General features: G+C 56.9%; 1 protein-coding gene across 1 annotated transcript in view; it reads left to right on the top strand.

Annotated features, from left to right (window-relative positions):
- Window positions 1-5,205: 5,205 nt before the first annotated feature.
- ABCF2 (ATP-binding cassette, sub-family F (GCN20), member 2) overlaps window positions 5,206-15,009 on the top strand; it is an 11,804-nt gene continuing 2,000 nt past the window's right edge. The window contains exons 1-11 of the mRNA XM_012733890.1: window positions 5,206-5,411; window positions 6,071-6,271; window positions 9,947-10,159; window positions 10,521-10,703; window positions 10,778-10,949; window positions 11,850-11,945; window positions 12,617-12,719; window positions 14,052-14,147; window positions 14,306-14,425; window positions 14,499-14,588; window positions 14,773-14,883. Of these exons, the coding sequence (XP_012589344.1) occupies window positions 6,112-6,271; window positions 9,947-10,159; window positions 10,521-10,703; window positions 10,778-10,949; window positions 11,850-11,945; window positions 12,617-12,719; window positions 14,052-14,147; window positions 14,306-14,425; window positions 14,499-14,588; window positions 14,773-14,883 (1,344 nt within the window). The 5' untranslated portion in view covers window positions 5,206-5,411; window positions 6,071-6,111. The remainder of the gene's footprint in view (window positions 5,412-6,070; window positions 6,272-9,946; window positions 10,160-10,520; window positions 10,704-10,777; window positions 10,950-11,849; window positions 11,946-12,616; window positions 12,720-14,051; window positions 14,148-14,305; window positions 14,426-14,498; window positions 14,589-14,772; window positions 14,884-15,009) is intronic.

Raw genomic sequence — 15,009 nt, 5'->3', positions numbered from 1 at the left:
GCCCTCCCTCTCCCCGAGCGCGCCTCTGCCTCCCCGCCGACGTCTCCCCTGTGCTTCGGCACGGACAACTTTAAATAGGCTCCAGAGCGCGGCCCCGGGCGCGGAAGGAGGACTGAGACCTAGGCTGGGCTTGCCCTGGGGTGCGGCACGGAGGCGGCATCGAACACAGCCATACACACGAACAGAGCCTCGGGTGCAATGCGGAGCCTGGCGTGAGCCCGAGGGGTCCGGGGCAGCGCCAGCGCGCGGAGGCACCCGCGGGAAGGTGTGCATTAGGGTGAAAATGGGGATGCGGAGATCCCAGGGGCGCGGTAAGGTGTCCCGGACAAAAAGAGGGAAAGGAGCTTTCCAGGCTCAGCAAAGCAAAGGTCCTGAGGCAGGAGAAGGCTGGGCCTCCATCCAGAGCCAGTAAGCTCGGTGAGAGAGAGAAGGACCTGGCCGGCTTCCAACCATGCTTGAGCTGCCAGAGTCGGGCTATCGCTACTTTTGCCCACACCGATGCCGAGGCAAGGTTCCCGCCGTGAGGTTCTTGATGCCAGTCCACCATGATGAGAACAGGAAGAGAGAACCGAGACTTGGGAGAAGAGAAGCAGAGAAGGACACTCAATTAGACGGAAGATAGAGGTTCCAGACGAGCATCCTCCAGTAGCAATGTAAGGCGAGACACAAATGTGATGTCACATGTTTAAAACCACAAAAAGAAACAGGTAAAAATGATTTGCCAGCAATGGAACATGCTATAAATTGCAGGAGTACAGCTTCACACCGCAGTCATTCCCTACCGTGACCACCAGCAAAACTCTGGTGCCGCTCACTGGATCCACTGGATCCACTCTACCAGTTCCTCCCACCCACCCCACCCACCCCTCTAAACGCCCGATTTTGTTAGTCCCAGAGTTGCTTTTGTTGTTTTCTTTGCTGTCTTCATATTCCATAGTGAAAATCATCCAGTGTCTACCCTTTGATTTCCACTTAGCATAATCATCTCAACTTTCCTCCATATTGCCACAAGAGGTAAGATTTCATCTTTCACACAGCTGACTACTTTTTTATAGGACTCCGTTGTATAGATGTACCAACCTTTACGCAGTCACATGCCAATGAGCATCTAGGTTGTTGAAGTTAATTTTAATCTGCATCATTAAGTATATCCCATCGGCAGGTAATCGGTATTTGAAAGTTGAGTCATTTTAGGTTCTTTTCCTTGTGCATGTATGTTTTGCAGTCCACTTCATATTCTGCACAGACAGCACATTCTGACTAGCCAAGTTTCAAGCTCTGCAGCAGCAGACGGTATGAGAGCACAGTTGTAGATCCTTCTAGTTACTAAAGCCTAGGTAATTCTGAATGAGTCATGTCCTTAGCTCTCCATTTGTTCATATTTTATTTTAAAGATTTATTTATTTCTGCCTGCAGAACGGGGGGACAGGCCAGAAGTGCAGGAACAGTGAGAAGATCCACCAGAGACAGAGCGGGGAGCAGAACAGGCAGATGGATGAAGTCCACTGCTGAGGGGAGCAGCGGGTGGTCAGGAGAGGCCTGCCGGGCCCTGGGGTCACTCCCTGGGCAGGGATCTCACTTGTGCTACAGCGGCTGTGTCTTGCATCATAGTGCTGCACTTTACCCCACCGTGCCACCAGGGAGGGCCCTTGTTCACATTTGAAATGCAGAGTCCAAACCAAATGTTTTTGTGTCCAGCATTGATTGATCCTCTGTGATTTTTAGTTCTTTTCTCCTCTCTCTACCCACATCTCTTTGTCTCTCTCCCATTTTCCTTTGCCCATTCCCTCTCCCCTCAACCCCAGGTCTGTTCCCTGTAAGACTTCTAAACCCTGTGTGGGGGTGGCAAAACTTCTAAGGACCAACAAGTTTCTAGCCTCTCTTGCTGTCTGGCAGAACTCTGTCCAGCAACTGCAAATTCATGGCAAATCGGGGCTGTACTTAACTGTTGCACAGGTGGATTCAGAGAAGTAACTGGCTAGTCTTTCTCTTGCCATCCTGCGCCATTTTACAGAGCTGGAGTTGTTTTATTTTTAAAGATTTATTTATTTATTCACACAGAACTGGGGTACAAGCCAGAGGTACAGGCGCGTTGAGAGGCTTCACCAGAGACAGAGTGGGGAGCAGAACAGGCCTACTGACAAAGTACACTGCTGAGGGGAGCGGAGTGGCGGGCGGGTCAGGAGAGGTCTGCCATATCATGTGGGTCACCTCTAGGGCAGGGGATGGAACAGACACTGAAGCGGCTGCGGCCAGCTTGCAGTGCTGCGCCCTAACCTGTTGCGCCACCAGAGAGGGCCCAGAGCTGGAGTTGTGGAATAGAATGTTCTAGCCTCAAATCCTGGCACAGTCTTCTATCAGTAGTATTGTTGTATTAACAGCTCTGTGCCTTCATTTCCAATCTGGAAAAATGATAATACCCCTTCAGTTTGTTGGGAGGAGGGGTGCAATAGAATCAGGGGCATAAATAAAAGCCTAATAAATGTTCTCTGTGACATGCAACCTGCCTACAACCTTGCATTTTAATGAGGCTGAGAAAGGAAGCATATTGCAGACAGTACTCCCAGGAGGCAAGGAACTTGGATGAGTGATCTTTATGTGCTGCATAACCATATAGAACTTCTTTACATCGTAACAGGCTCTGTAGTCAGTTAACTATTGTCCTTATTCTTTTTTACCTAAAGCAATGCTTTTGATATTATTAGATTCTTAGTATTTATAAATATATTAACTATTCCGCGTATCACATATTTCGGCCAAGAATTCTACTAGTAGCAGGAAAGGCAAAAAGGAAGCCTAGCAGAACTCAATTTCCCATTAACAAGAATGGAAGCCTAATGGTCCGACTGATGTCGTTTTTGGAGTTAGTGCGGGGTCCTGGGGCTCACTCTGGGAAAGGCTCTACCAGAGCTCCCTTTTCAGCGCCTTTTCACCAACTAAGTCCCTGTTCAGGATCAGAGCGAGTTCCCAAGTGAGTTTCTCCATGAGACAGAGACTCAGTTACATTTAAAGAGTAAGTTTATTAGGGAAAAGGACAGGAGTACTGGCCACTTGCATAAGCACAAGCGGGCAGGAAGAGCTGCCCCAGAGGGACAGGTTTACAGAGAGCAGCCTCTGTGAGGGGGTCAGTGCCTAGAGGTCCCGGCATGGTACAGGTCTTGGGCAGGCAGGAGGCTCTGCCCTGCAGAGGCAGAGTGGGTGGTGGTCTGGGGACCGCTGCCCTGTGTTGGTGCAAAGACTGCACTGATAGAGACATCTCTCTGAGAGGGGCTCACTCCTTGTGAGCCTGGGTTTGTTGATTTTGAATAGACTCTATAAGGGACAGGAGATCCCACAATCAGCTCCATCTCCATATTTTTATGGTTCACCTTTTGGATCTGAGCTCTAGACACCCCCTATAGCTTCTGCTACCTGCTTGGATCTTCCTCTCTGTCATCCAGGCCTTGGGGCCCAAGGACCTTGATGTCTATGGCTGTGTCAATGGCTGTGCTAATCCCTCCTGCCCAACTCCCTGTGTGGGTCAATCTTGTGATGCCACCTTTATGTGCTTTCCTCCATCACTACCAACCCTGAGGTGAGTGCTACCATCTTTCCCATTTTACAGAGCATACTGTATTTTTCCTGAGGTCACACGCTCAGTAGTAGAGCTGAAGTCTGAATGCAGGTTGCTTGCCTGCAGAATTCATACTCATGGTCATGCTGTGTCAAGGGACATCCCTCACTTCTGTGGCCCTTGTCACCTGAAAGTCACATTCTCTTTACATGTTAAGTCAGTACTGTGAGCTTCCTGAAGTCAAGAAGTTCTTGTCACGATTACAACTCCAGCATCTAGCTCTGATCCTGAACAGGGACTTAGTTGGTGAAGGTATTCCAGAAAAAGGTTATGTTCAAAGCCACGAAGGTGTGAAATAGCACGATTTATTTGAAATATAAGCAGTTAGGATTACTAACCGGAGATAGTTTCAACAACAGTTAAGTTTATCAGCTGATCAAAGTGAGGAGTATTTGACCCCAAGAGGCAGTCTGGCACTTACTTTGCAAGAACTGTCCCAATAAAAATCAGTTTGACTTTTCTTCATATCTGCAGGAAATGGGTCACTGGGGCTTCCAGCTCTAAAGATATGCCATGCACAGCGGGAAGCACACAGCATTTAATATCAGGCCTTTCTGGAGAGCAGTGTAGGGATGCAAAGGCTGGGTACCCTGGCTCCTTGGTCTTCAGTGGGGGTGAAGAGAATGGCTTTCCCACAGGGAAAGATTTGACATTGATGTTTCTGACTGCAAGTCTGTGCGGAGGGCCAGAGTCGCCTTTCAAACGACTCCGAAAGGGGTCGTTTTCCAGAACACTTTAGAGTACGCCCACGGAGTCTACTGGCATCAAGTTAAGAAGGAAAAGTACTTCTACTATGGGGAAAGAGTGAACTCATTTTTAAAGTCGATGGGGGACCCACTACTGGGGCATACCCCTCCCTTCCTGCCGTGTCACGGCTGAGGCACCACTAGAGGGACACCTGAGAAGCGGCAGAGGCCACCAAAAAGCCTGCCTGGTTATCTGCGGTTACAAAGACAGGATTTGCAAGGTGGGCAATGGGAAGTCTGTGAGACTTTAGACAGTGACGCTAAAGTCACGAGCGAAGTCGCTGACAGCAAAGCTAAACTCAGAAAAGGCCTCCTGGTTTTGACCGGTGTGCTCTCCCTACCAAACTGCGTGGCTCCGATGGAGACCTGACCGTTGTGGCGGGGACGGGCGAAGCGGCCAAGGGGCACGCGCAGCACCTTCTCAAAGTTTGGGTGACCCAGGGACCGGCCTCTCAAATCTCGCTTTCGCGAAATCCCGCTTTGAAAAGGAATTCTGTCCTGCGCCGTCTCGGTAGCGACGGGCCGTGCCTGGCCCGCTCTCGCCCGCGGCCACGCTCTGCCTCCCCCCACCCCTCCGCCCTCCCCATTGTTTCCACCCCTGCCCGCGTGCAGCGCGTGGGAAGTGTAGTCGCGCGCCCAGCGCACCGAGCCGGGGGGCGGCCCTATAAACTCGGTACCTCCACTTAAGTCAAGATTGCCCAGAGGAGGGATCAAGTCTGGGAGGCCCGGCCCGCTCATCCGAGGAGCCACCTGGGACTTGCAGCTTCCAGGGCCCGCAGCCCGGGCTGCAGGGAGACGGCTCCGGGACTCGGGTGCCCCAGCCGCGCGCCTCCTGATGACGTCTCACGGAGCCACGAGGCTCCTGGGATACGCGGTAGTTCTCGAGGCGCCGTCTCCGCCTTGCTGCCGCTACTCGAGGACTACACTTCCCAGGGATCTGCGCGGCGGCGTCCGGAGAGCCGCGCGAGCCCGTGATTGGTTGGTGAGCCGGCCGCACGCGGAGGAGCCCAAAGAGCAGCTCTGTTGCGACAGAGGCCGAGCGGCGAGGCCCAGTGAGTTGGGGGAAGGGGCGCTGGGGGGAGGGAGCCGGCCGGTGAGGGGGGAGGGAAGACGAGATGAAGGAGGAGGGACGGGGTCGGGATGGAGGAGGCTGCGAGGGGCGAGAAAGGGCCCAGGGAGAGACGCTGACGCGCGCGGGGTGGGGGAGGTCGGGGGCGGGGGGGGGCGAGGGAGAAGACCCCGAGGGGACTCACCCCGGGGAAGGCGAGCGCGTCCCGGGAGAAGCTGGGCCGGCCTCGGTGCGGAGGGGGAGGACCTGGACGGGGTCCCAGGCAGAGGCTGGAAGAAGCCCGGGAAAGTGGGGAAAGTGAAGCGGCAGCTGAGCGCGGAGGGCCAAGTTGTGGGGTGACCGTAGACGGGGACCTCCTCCCCGGAGCAGCGCCAGGTCCCTAGCCGGAGGCGCGAGAGGAGGAGCGTTCCAGAGTGAGGCAGTCCGTGGGGATTGGTGGCCAAAGCCCGGAGGAAGACGATCCGATCCCGAGAGTGGCCAAGGCTCAAACTCGGGGCTGGGAGACCCGGACAAAGTTGCCAGTTGACTAGGCGGAGGCGGAGCTGGGAGCCAGGGCCTGGGTAGGAAATTCTGAGAGGGGTGCACAGCCCGTGCGCCACTCCTGCCGCCAGTTTAGGATTCTGGGATGTTTGCCTTCATCAGGCTCCCTGAAGGACCCTAACCCACCCCTGTGGTTCGTCACCATGCCCTCCGACCTGGCCAAGAAGAAGGCCGCCAAAAAGAAGGAAGCTGCCAAAGCACGACAGCGCCCCAGAAAGGGGCATGAGGAAAACGGAGATGCTGTCCCAGAACCACAGGTGGCAGAGGAGAAAAATGAGGAAGCCAATGGCAGAGAGACCACAGGTGAATCAAGGGGGGCTGTCAGACTGGCGCTGCCCCTTGACGGCTGCCCAGCCAGACACAGACACTTGACCCCGGGGGCGGTGGCAAACCAGTAGAGTTGGAACTGGCCCCTCCTGTTCTTGCTCAAGGAAACTGAACGCAGGGTTCATCAGGCTTTGGGGGAAGCATCCGTGGGAGCTGAGCGACGGCAGCTCCCCTTCCTGGACTGTGAGGGGGCCAGCTCCCTGCCTCTTCATTCCAGCGTCAGCCCATGGGGCCCGGATACCATGCCCTCTGCCTCCTTACACCCTTGTTCGCCCAAGAGTATACCAACCAGAGAGAAACTTACGAATTGTTTTATGGGGGCTTTCCTGGGGAACAGCTGCCTTTCTGTTATTTATATTTTGGTAAATGTGCTCACCAAGCAGCTCTCAAGAGGTAGATAAAGTAACTTACTCAGACACTCTAAAAGCAGCCTACCCTCAGCATCTTCTCACCTTAGGGTCTCGATGGGGAAACACAGCGCGCACAGCGCGTGATTAAGACTGTTTAGGCCCTTTGTAATCTACTCTAGCCTTCTCTGCACAGCAGAAGCTCCCGAGACAGACTTGCTCCATCCAGACTAGTAGTGTCTTTTGAATAGCCACGTGTCCATGCTTTTACACACTTAAGTTTTAATACCACGCTTAATAACTAACTACATTTGACATTTCTTCAAGGCCCACCCAGCTCCAGCTAGCAAAACCTTTCCTAGTCAAATATTTCCAGTCACTGCCTTATAATGTTACCACTTTCTATTTTCTATACCTCAGGCTAGCTTACATGTTACAATTTCCTTATGTTTTCTGTTACTTTATTTACATTGTTTGATCTTTGAGTATAGTCTTTTTTGTATGATTAGTCTTGCAGAAAGAGATACAAAGTAAATATTTGAGGAGGAAAGAACTAAAGTGAAGTATAAGAATTCAGAAAAAGATGAGAGGAAAGGGTTGAGTGGTAGAAATTGTCTCCAAAATAAGGAATCTTGGAGAAAATTGTGTAGTAAAGTCATTTGTGGAGAAGCATTGTTCCTGGCCAGAGGAGTGAAGGATAGAAATTAAGAATGATTTAAGGACCGGGCTAAGTGTGGACTCTGCAGTAGAGAATTGGGTGGCCACAAAAACTGGTTAAAACAATAGAGATGGGCCCTCCCTGGCGGCGCAGGGGTCAAAGCGCAGCACTAGTTGGATCCCCGCCAGGGAGCGACCCACAGGGTGCAGCAGACCGCTCCTGTCTCCTGCTGCTCCCCTCAGCAGTGTGTTTCAGTAGCTCTGCCTGCTCTGCTCCTTGCTGTCTCACGTGAATTCTCTTCACCCCCCATACCTCTGGCCTGTACCCCAGTTCTTATATGCATAATTAAGTCTTAAAAAAACAAACAAACAAACAAAAAGCAGTAGTGATCATGAGCTCTGCAGTTAGTTTCCGGAACTGGCAAGGCAGGTCATGGACACTGTCACTGTTCAGTTACACACTTTGTTGACCTTCCCCCCAGGAAAGCAGAATTTTCCAAGGAACCCAGCTGGATTCCCTAGGTCAGTAATAGGAGTTTTTTTTCATCCCACCTCCTCAGGGAACTGCTGTTCTGAACTTTGTTTTCTTTCAAGCCCTCTCAAAGGACTGTTATTGCTGAGGGCCGGGCAATAACCAGGGACATTCCTGCTTTCGAGATTGGTGGGTCACCAGCCCCTTCCCCCAGGAGGCCCCCACTTGCCTCTGAGTTTGGGGCCACTGCCACTTGAGGTCGCCGTTCATTAGGTTGCGATCGCCAGATGGCCTTCCTGAGTTAGTGAGGGATGGTAAGCTCTGGATGAGTATGAGAGAAAGAGACCTCTGACCGCCGGTTCAGTCTTTAGAATGAGACTCGGGATGGCACTGAGGTTCAGCTGCTTCTTCTGTTAGGGGACTTTTTGTGAACTCTACAATATTCTGCCAGATGAAGGCTATTTCAGAAGTTGTTCTTCATTTCATGCTGTTCATCTGTCTTTTTGGATCTGTTTTCTCAGATGTCGCAAGCAGGGACAGTGAGGTCCATTTTAAAGCTCAGGAGATGACTTAGGTCAAACTGGAAGAGTCAAGAGAAAAGGATTTTCCCTCGATTTGACGCACCCCTCCCTGAGCAGTGGAGATGTAGACCAGGGCCGGAGACCCTCGAGTAGGCGAGGCCTGTGGGCTGGGGCGGCCCTTCACTCTGCCCTTGTGAGGGGGAGCTGCAGCAGAGGACACATAGTGGTGCCATGACGAGCACCCCAGTGAAACCTGATTTACGGAAGCCCGCAGTTGGCCAGTCAGGCCGCTCTTTTATCCACCCCCCCCCACACACAGCAGCTCAGGGTCATTTTCACATTTTCCAAGAGGCTATACACACCTGCTGCTCTAGATCATAAACTTCTCTCTACTTGTTCTTCCCAGGATATAGGACAGGGGTTGGCACAAAGCTGTATTGCAGAAAACCTGTTCACTTAGTCACGCGGCAAACAGGCTTTAAATTCCTTCTTTCGGTCAAACTAAAACCCTGGATCTAGTACCCTCAGCACGCCACCACAGTGCGTGGCTCCTGAGCGGAGCCGGCCTCCCTGCGGCCTGGGGACTTCTCCGCGGCGGGCGCAGCGCCTCACAGGCCCGGAGGTTCGGCAGCAGGTGGGCAAGGGTGCCAGGTCTGGTCTGATGGGGGTCCCGGGGCAGCCGATCCTCCCAGAAGTGCAAGCCTGTTCCAGTCCTCCTCAGAAGGCGAACAGGTCACTGCATTGTGAAGAAACTTAACCCAGGACTCTGCCTGCCCTTCCAGTGCCGTTTCCGGCCAGACGCCGAGGGCCGCCGTCCCTTCCTTGGACAGTGGTGTAGCCGGACGGGGCTCGGCTTCACATGCTGGTGCTGTCCCTTCCTCGCCTTTTTGACTTTGGCTGCGATGGTGTTGCTTAGCCTCTTCATTTGTGACGTGATTACAGGCACGCCTCTCCGCGGCTGCGAGGACTGGGGGGGGGGGGTATGAGGGCGCAGCCTGCCGTCGGGCCCGGATGAGCGCTGATGTGCCAGGTCACATGGGCTTTGAGGGCACTCAGGCTTCCCAGTCCGTAGAGGTGGCGTCGTGCCTGGAAAGGCAGAGGTACGCCAGCGATGGTCTCTGCCTCTCCCAGGCCTCGTGCGAGCTTGGGGTTCTCTGGCCGGCCCTGCCGTGTCGCTCCTGCTGCGCGCTCTTTCTGGTCCTTCCCGGCCAGCGTGGCTTCTCGGGTCGTGCAGCAGAGGCTGCCTGCCGCGCTGTCTGCTTTCCTTTCTTGTGGGCGTTGGGACTCATCCTTCACTACACACGCGTGGAGGACAACTAGAAGCCCCCAGTCCCTTCGTGGCACGCGCCACCTAAATACAAAAGTTAGGATGGAAAACATATCAACAGAAGTGTCCAAGAAAGGCACCGGGCAGATCTGCCCGCAGGCTCCCCGTAAATCTGCTCGGCGCTCCTCTGGCGGCGTCAGCCCCTCCGGGTTCAGATGCGGTAACCTGAGGAGGGGGCAAAGCCATGACGGTCTGAACTGGGGCTTGAGCCCTGGGCCCCGAGGTTCAGACTGACCCCTACAGACAGTGCCCGGACGCTGAGACTCCCACTCTGCAGACCGAGCCTGTCTTCCGGCCTTCTTCCCACGCTTTCTCTTCTGTCCCTAGAAGTGGATTTGCTGACCAAGGAGCTGGAGGACTTTGAGATGAAGAAAGCTGCTGCTCGAGCGGTCACCGGCGTCCTCGCCTCTCACCCCAACAGTACTGACGCCCACATTATCAACCTCTCCCTCACCTTTCACGGGCAGGAGCTTCTCAGTGACACCAAACTGGAGCTAAACTCAGGCCGGCGGTACGGCCTCATCGGCCTGAACGGGATTGGTGAGGCCCTGGGGAGCCGGGGGGAGGTCGCCCCTTGGCACAGCCAACACTCGGTGCCCGCTGGGTACACTGTGAGACGTCTCCAGTGTGGTGGGCGGCCAGCTGTGCCCAGGAGCAGGCACTGGCAGTGGTAAGGTCCATGTGCGTGGCCAGGCAGCAGAGAGGTGGTGTCAGAGGGGAACAGGCTTTCCAGAGGAGAGCTGGGGCGAGGGAAGTTGGCAAGGTGTCCTGGCAGGTCTGTGTGCCGCGGGGTTAGCAGGACTTAAATGGGGCAGGAAGGAGGTGCTGGGGAGAAGGGCGAGCGTGTGGCGTGACTGGGGCAGAGGAGACGTGCTCAGCGCGCCCCCTTCGCCGCCCTCAGGAAAGTCCATGCTGCTGTCTGCTGTTGGGAAGCGTGAGGTGCCCATCCCCGAGCACATAGACATCTACCACCTGACGCGGGAGATGCCCCCCAGCGACAAGACGCCCTTGCAGTGCGTGATGGAAGTGGACACAGAGCGGGCCATGCTGGAGAGGGAGGCCGAGCGGCTGGCTCACGAAGACGGTAGGCTGCGGACCGGGGCGTCGCTGGGCTCCCTGCAGCTGGCCCGGGGACCTCACCGCCTGCTCTGCCCACAGCCGAGTGTGAGAAGCTCATGGAGCTCTACGAGCGGCTGGAGGAGCTGGACGCCGACAAGGCGGAGGTGCGGGCCTCGCGGATCCTGCACGGCCTGGGCTTCACGCCCGCCATGCAGCGCAAGAAGCTCAAAGACTTCAGTGGGGGCTGGCGCATGAGGGTGGCCCTGGCCAGGTGAGTCCTCCCTCCTGCACCCCCGGGGGCGCCCTGTCCTCAGGATGGCCACTCGCTGCGGGAGGGCTGAGGAGGACATGACGGGGTATGAAGTGCGGTCGAGCAGGCCCCGACCCAAGTGGTTACGGGCGCCTGTTGCCGCTTCAGTGCTGGTCTGGGCTGGGGGCAGTGAGGTGGCGGCACAGGTGCAACCCGACCCCTGCGCCCCCTCTGGGGCTCCCCTCCTTCTAATAAAGGCAGAGCGCGAGACAGACGTGGGGTAGCTGTCCTCCTTCCCGCTTGTGAGTGGGGCCACCACAGGCTGTCCCCAGAAAAGCCTGACTTCTGGGGTTCCTCAAGCCCACCCCCGCTCTCGCCAGGTGTGTGGCAAGGCCGCCCGCGTGACCTGGACTCGGGAGCAGGGGCGGCTGCCGGCAGGCTTTCAGCCCCCTGGAGCTGCTCCCGGGCCAGCTCTGGCCTTGCCCGCAGACCTGTGCAGCCAGGACGCTGGTGCTCGGGGCCCAGCAATCTTATTTCTAGAAAGCTCTGCAGCCATGATGCTTGCGCGTCCAGAAACCAGTGCTGTCCCCTTGCGTGTCCAGTTTTACTTAACACCATGCTTCGCTCCTGCCAGAGCTGGCAGCTCACCAGCTAGTCCAGCCGGGTGCTTTGCACACCAGCAGTTTGTCCCCTCCGATCCCGATTGCCCCACAGCTACCACATGGCCCTGTGGGCCACTGGCCGCCCCACGAGCACTGTCACAGCCGCGCCCTGACGCGCCCTGCCCTAGCCCTGGCACCTGCGCTCTGCGGAGGGTCCCCCCAGCCCCCCCAGTGGTTGGCTCCGCCAGGGAGGTGCAGGCGGCCTTGTGCCGCCCCGCCTGGGGCTCCTCACCGGGCTCCGGCTCCCTCCCGTCCTCAGAGCCCTCTTCATCCGGCCCTTCATGCTGCTCCTGGACGAGCCCACCAACCACTTGGACCTCGACGCGTGCGTGTGGCTGGAGGAGGAACTGAAGACGTAAGGGGGGCGATGGGGGGGCCGGGCTGGGGCTGAGCAGAGTCTGAAAGGAGGGAGGTCCGGAAGGCCGCGGCCAGCGTCGCTGCGGTCTGCGCCCACAGGGCTTTTGCTTGGTCTCAGGTGACCGAGCGGTTTTTATTTTTACTTTCAACTGCTTTGGCTTTCCCACTTCAAGCATGGCATCTAATCGAGGGCAGTGTTTTTTCACTTTTTCTGCCCATCATGGAGAGGGGGAGCCGTGTAAGCCACGGTGCAGTGACGGGGCGGGGGAATGATCCAGCTTGGAGATGGCCTTGGGGTTTCGGGCCACTTCCAAAGGCCTGCGGGGAGTCGCCTGTGACTTGGATGGGCGGTGGCTTTCACTGGCCTGTCCCAGCCCGCCCCCCTCCTAGATGGGCCGGTGAGTGTGCTTTTACACTCACTGCGATGCCCACTCCCTCCCTCTGGAAATGAGAACAGAAGGTTGAGGAAACTCAGCCTGTCGCCCCCCACCCCGTGATGCCCCGCAGTGTCCTTGGGGAGGGCACGTGGCTGTGCTGCTGAGAGCGGGGACTGGCCAGCAGCCCCCACGGGCTTGGATGCGCGGGTGGGAGGGGTCAGGCCTTCGGGGCCTGGCATGTGCACCTGTGGCCTCCGTTCTGAGCACCCCACCGGGCTCTTTGCCTTTGCAGTTTTAAGCGCATCCTGGTCCTCGTGTCCCACTCCCAGGACTTCCTGAACGGCGTCTGCACCAACATTATCCACATGCACAACAGGAAACTCAAGTACTACACGGTGAGTGGGGCCCAGCACGGGGACCTTGGCACCGAAGTTCTTTAAAACACCCGAGATTGGCCCTCCCTTGTGGCGCAGCGGGTTAAAGCCCAGCACTGAGAAGCTTAAGCCACTTCCACATGAGTTCGATCCCCGCCTGCCCCGGAGGTGACCACATGGCGCGGCAGACCTCTCCTGACCCGCCCGCTGCTCCCCTCAGCAGTGGACTTCGTTGATCTGCCTGTTCTGCTCCCCACTCTGTCTCTGGTGAAGCCTCTCACTGCCCCTGAGCCTCTGGCCTGTACCCCAGTTCTATATGAATAAATAAATCTTTAAAAAAAAAAAAAAAAAAACACCCGAGACACAGCAGGCTTCCGCCACTGCTATGAAAAGGCGCGGGCCAGGCATCCTGCGGCCCTTACTGCAGGCCCGACTACTTGCTTCCGGGCCTGAGGCCTGGGGCTGGCAGCTGTGCTGCGGGCATGTTTGTTAGGACCAGGGCGTGACTTCCCTGGCGCCCGCAACCGCCACCCTCCACTGTCCTGAGTGGTCGCGCAGCTCTTCCACGTGACAGCAGCACGCCCGTCCTGTCTGAAGGTTGGCAGAAGGGACCGCCCCAGCCTGGGCCGCTTGCCTTTGCATTTCGGGGCTTCAAAAAATAGAGCAAACGAAGGAAGGAAGACCTCTCGGTTCACAGTTCCACTGGTCTCAGGCCGGAGGAGTTTCTCACACGGCTTCTCACAGACTTGCTGGGCTCCTGAAAGCTATGTCATAGGAAAGTTCCTTCATATGTAGCCCGGTTTTCTTAACCATTCTCCTCCTAAACTGCATCTAACTTAATATAATGAGCTGCTTCTGTACGAGCGGATGTAAACGGCCCTGTTCTCTCCGGCGACAGTGAGTGTCACTGTTGGCTGCCCTGTAACACCCTTCCTGACGGGTGCAGGGAGCCTGGCGCGCTGCAGGTGACCGAGGTGTGGAGGGCTCGCCGTGGCCTCTGATGCGTGGGCTGCATGCCACTCCTGGGGGGCAGCTCTGGGAGTCTGCACGGGCCCGCATCTCCATGGTGGGGAGCAGTAGCAACCTGCGTGCGCAGGGCTGCTCCGAGTCCCATGGGTGTCTTCACGGCTTGGCAGAGTGCCTGGGCTGGAGCCCTGGGCCGGCTCAGCTGAGAGACACTGGCTGAGAGCGCAGACCTAGGTTAGACCAGCTAGCGCACAGCCTCTTCCCCCGCTGCCGCACTCTGCTGTCACCCGTGACAGCTGGGGCCAGGCTGGGGGCCACCCACACCCCGAAGCCAGGAGCCCAGGAACATGGCTAAAGCTGGCGCCTTCCCGGCACATCTCCCCACAGGGTAATTACGACCAGTACGTGAAGACCCGGCTGGAGCTGGAGGAAAACCAGATGAAGCGGTTTCACTGGGAGCAAGACCAGATCGCACACATGAAGGTGAGTGCGGAGGGCCACGTTCACGCTCTCCGGGGGAGCCGGAGGGGCATTGGGAGCTTGGGGCACTGCGGGGGTCAGGAAGAGCGAGCAGGGCTTGCCCTGGCGTCAGTGAGTGTGCGCACCTTCCCCGAGCCCAGCCCTTTAATGGTCTCTTCCAGAACTACATTGCCAGGTTTGGTCATGGCAGTGCCAAGCTGGCCCGGCAAGCCCAGAGCAAGGAGAAGACACTCCAGAAAATGATGGCATCGGGACTGACAGAGAGGGTCGTGAGCGACAAGGTGGGGTCTGGCGGACGGGGGAGGGGCTGCGGTGCGGAGGTGCTCCCGAGCACTCACGCGCCCCTCTTCCTAGACGCTGGCGTTTTATTTCCCACCGTGTGGCAAGATCCCGCCTCCTGTCATTATGGTGCAGAATGTGAGCTTCAAGTACTCAGAGGATGGGGTGAGTGTCTGCTTGGGAGGCCGGCCCGGCGCACAAGGTGAGCGTTGGTGGGCGGGAGTCCCCCTCCGAGGAGCGTGCCCCCCCGCGGGTGGGTGTCTGCCGGAGCCTTCCTCCCCACACCCACCCTGCGGGTGGCTGGGCCGCAGGGCATGGGCGCCCAGCCTCGTGCTCTGTCTCCCCCCAGCCTTGCATCTACAACAACCTAGAGTTTGGCATCGACCTGGACACACGAGTGGCTCTGGTGGGGCCCAACGGAGCCGGGAAGTCGACGCTCCTGAAGCTGCTGACCGGAGAGGTGGGCGGTCAGGCCGGGCAGGGCCTGACACGCCGCCAGGCAGCTCTGAGGGGCCGAGGTGCTGAGGAAGGAACTGACCGTGCCTCCCATAGCAGCACAGGCCGGGGCTGTTTCCTCGAGGGAGGC

Source organism: Condylura cristata, unplaced genomic scaffold (genome assembly GCF_000260355.1).
Source record: "Condylura cristata isolate star-nosed mole 26May11 unplaced genomic scaffold, ConCri1.0 scaffold00042, whole genome shotgun sequence".
Classification (NCBI taxonomy): domain Eukaryota; kingdom Metazoa; phylum Chordata; class Mammalia; order Eulipotyphla; family Talpidae; genus Condylura; species Condylura cristata.
The sequence above is the reverse complement of the archived record's forward strand: the minus strand, read 5'-3'. Positions and strand labels throughout refer to the sequence as shown.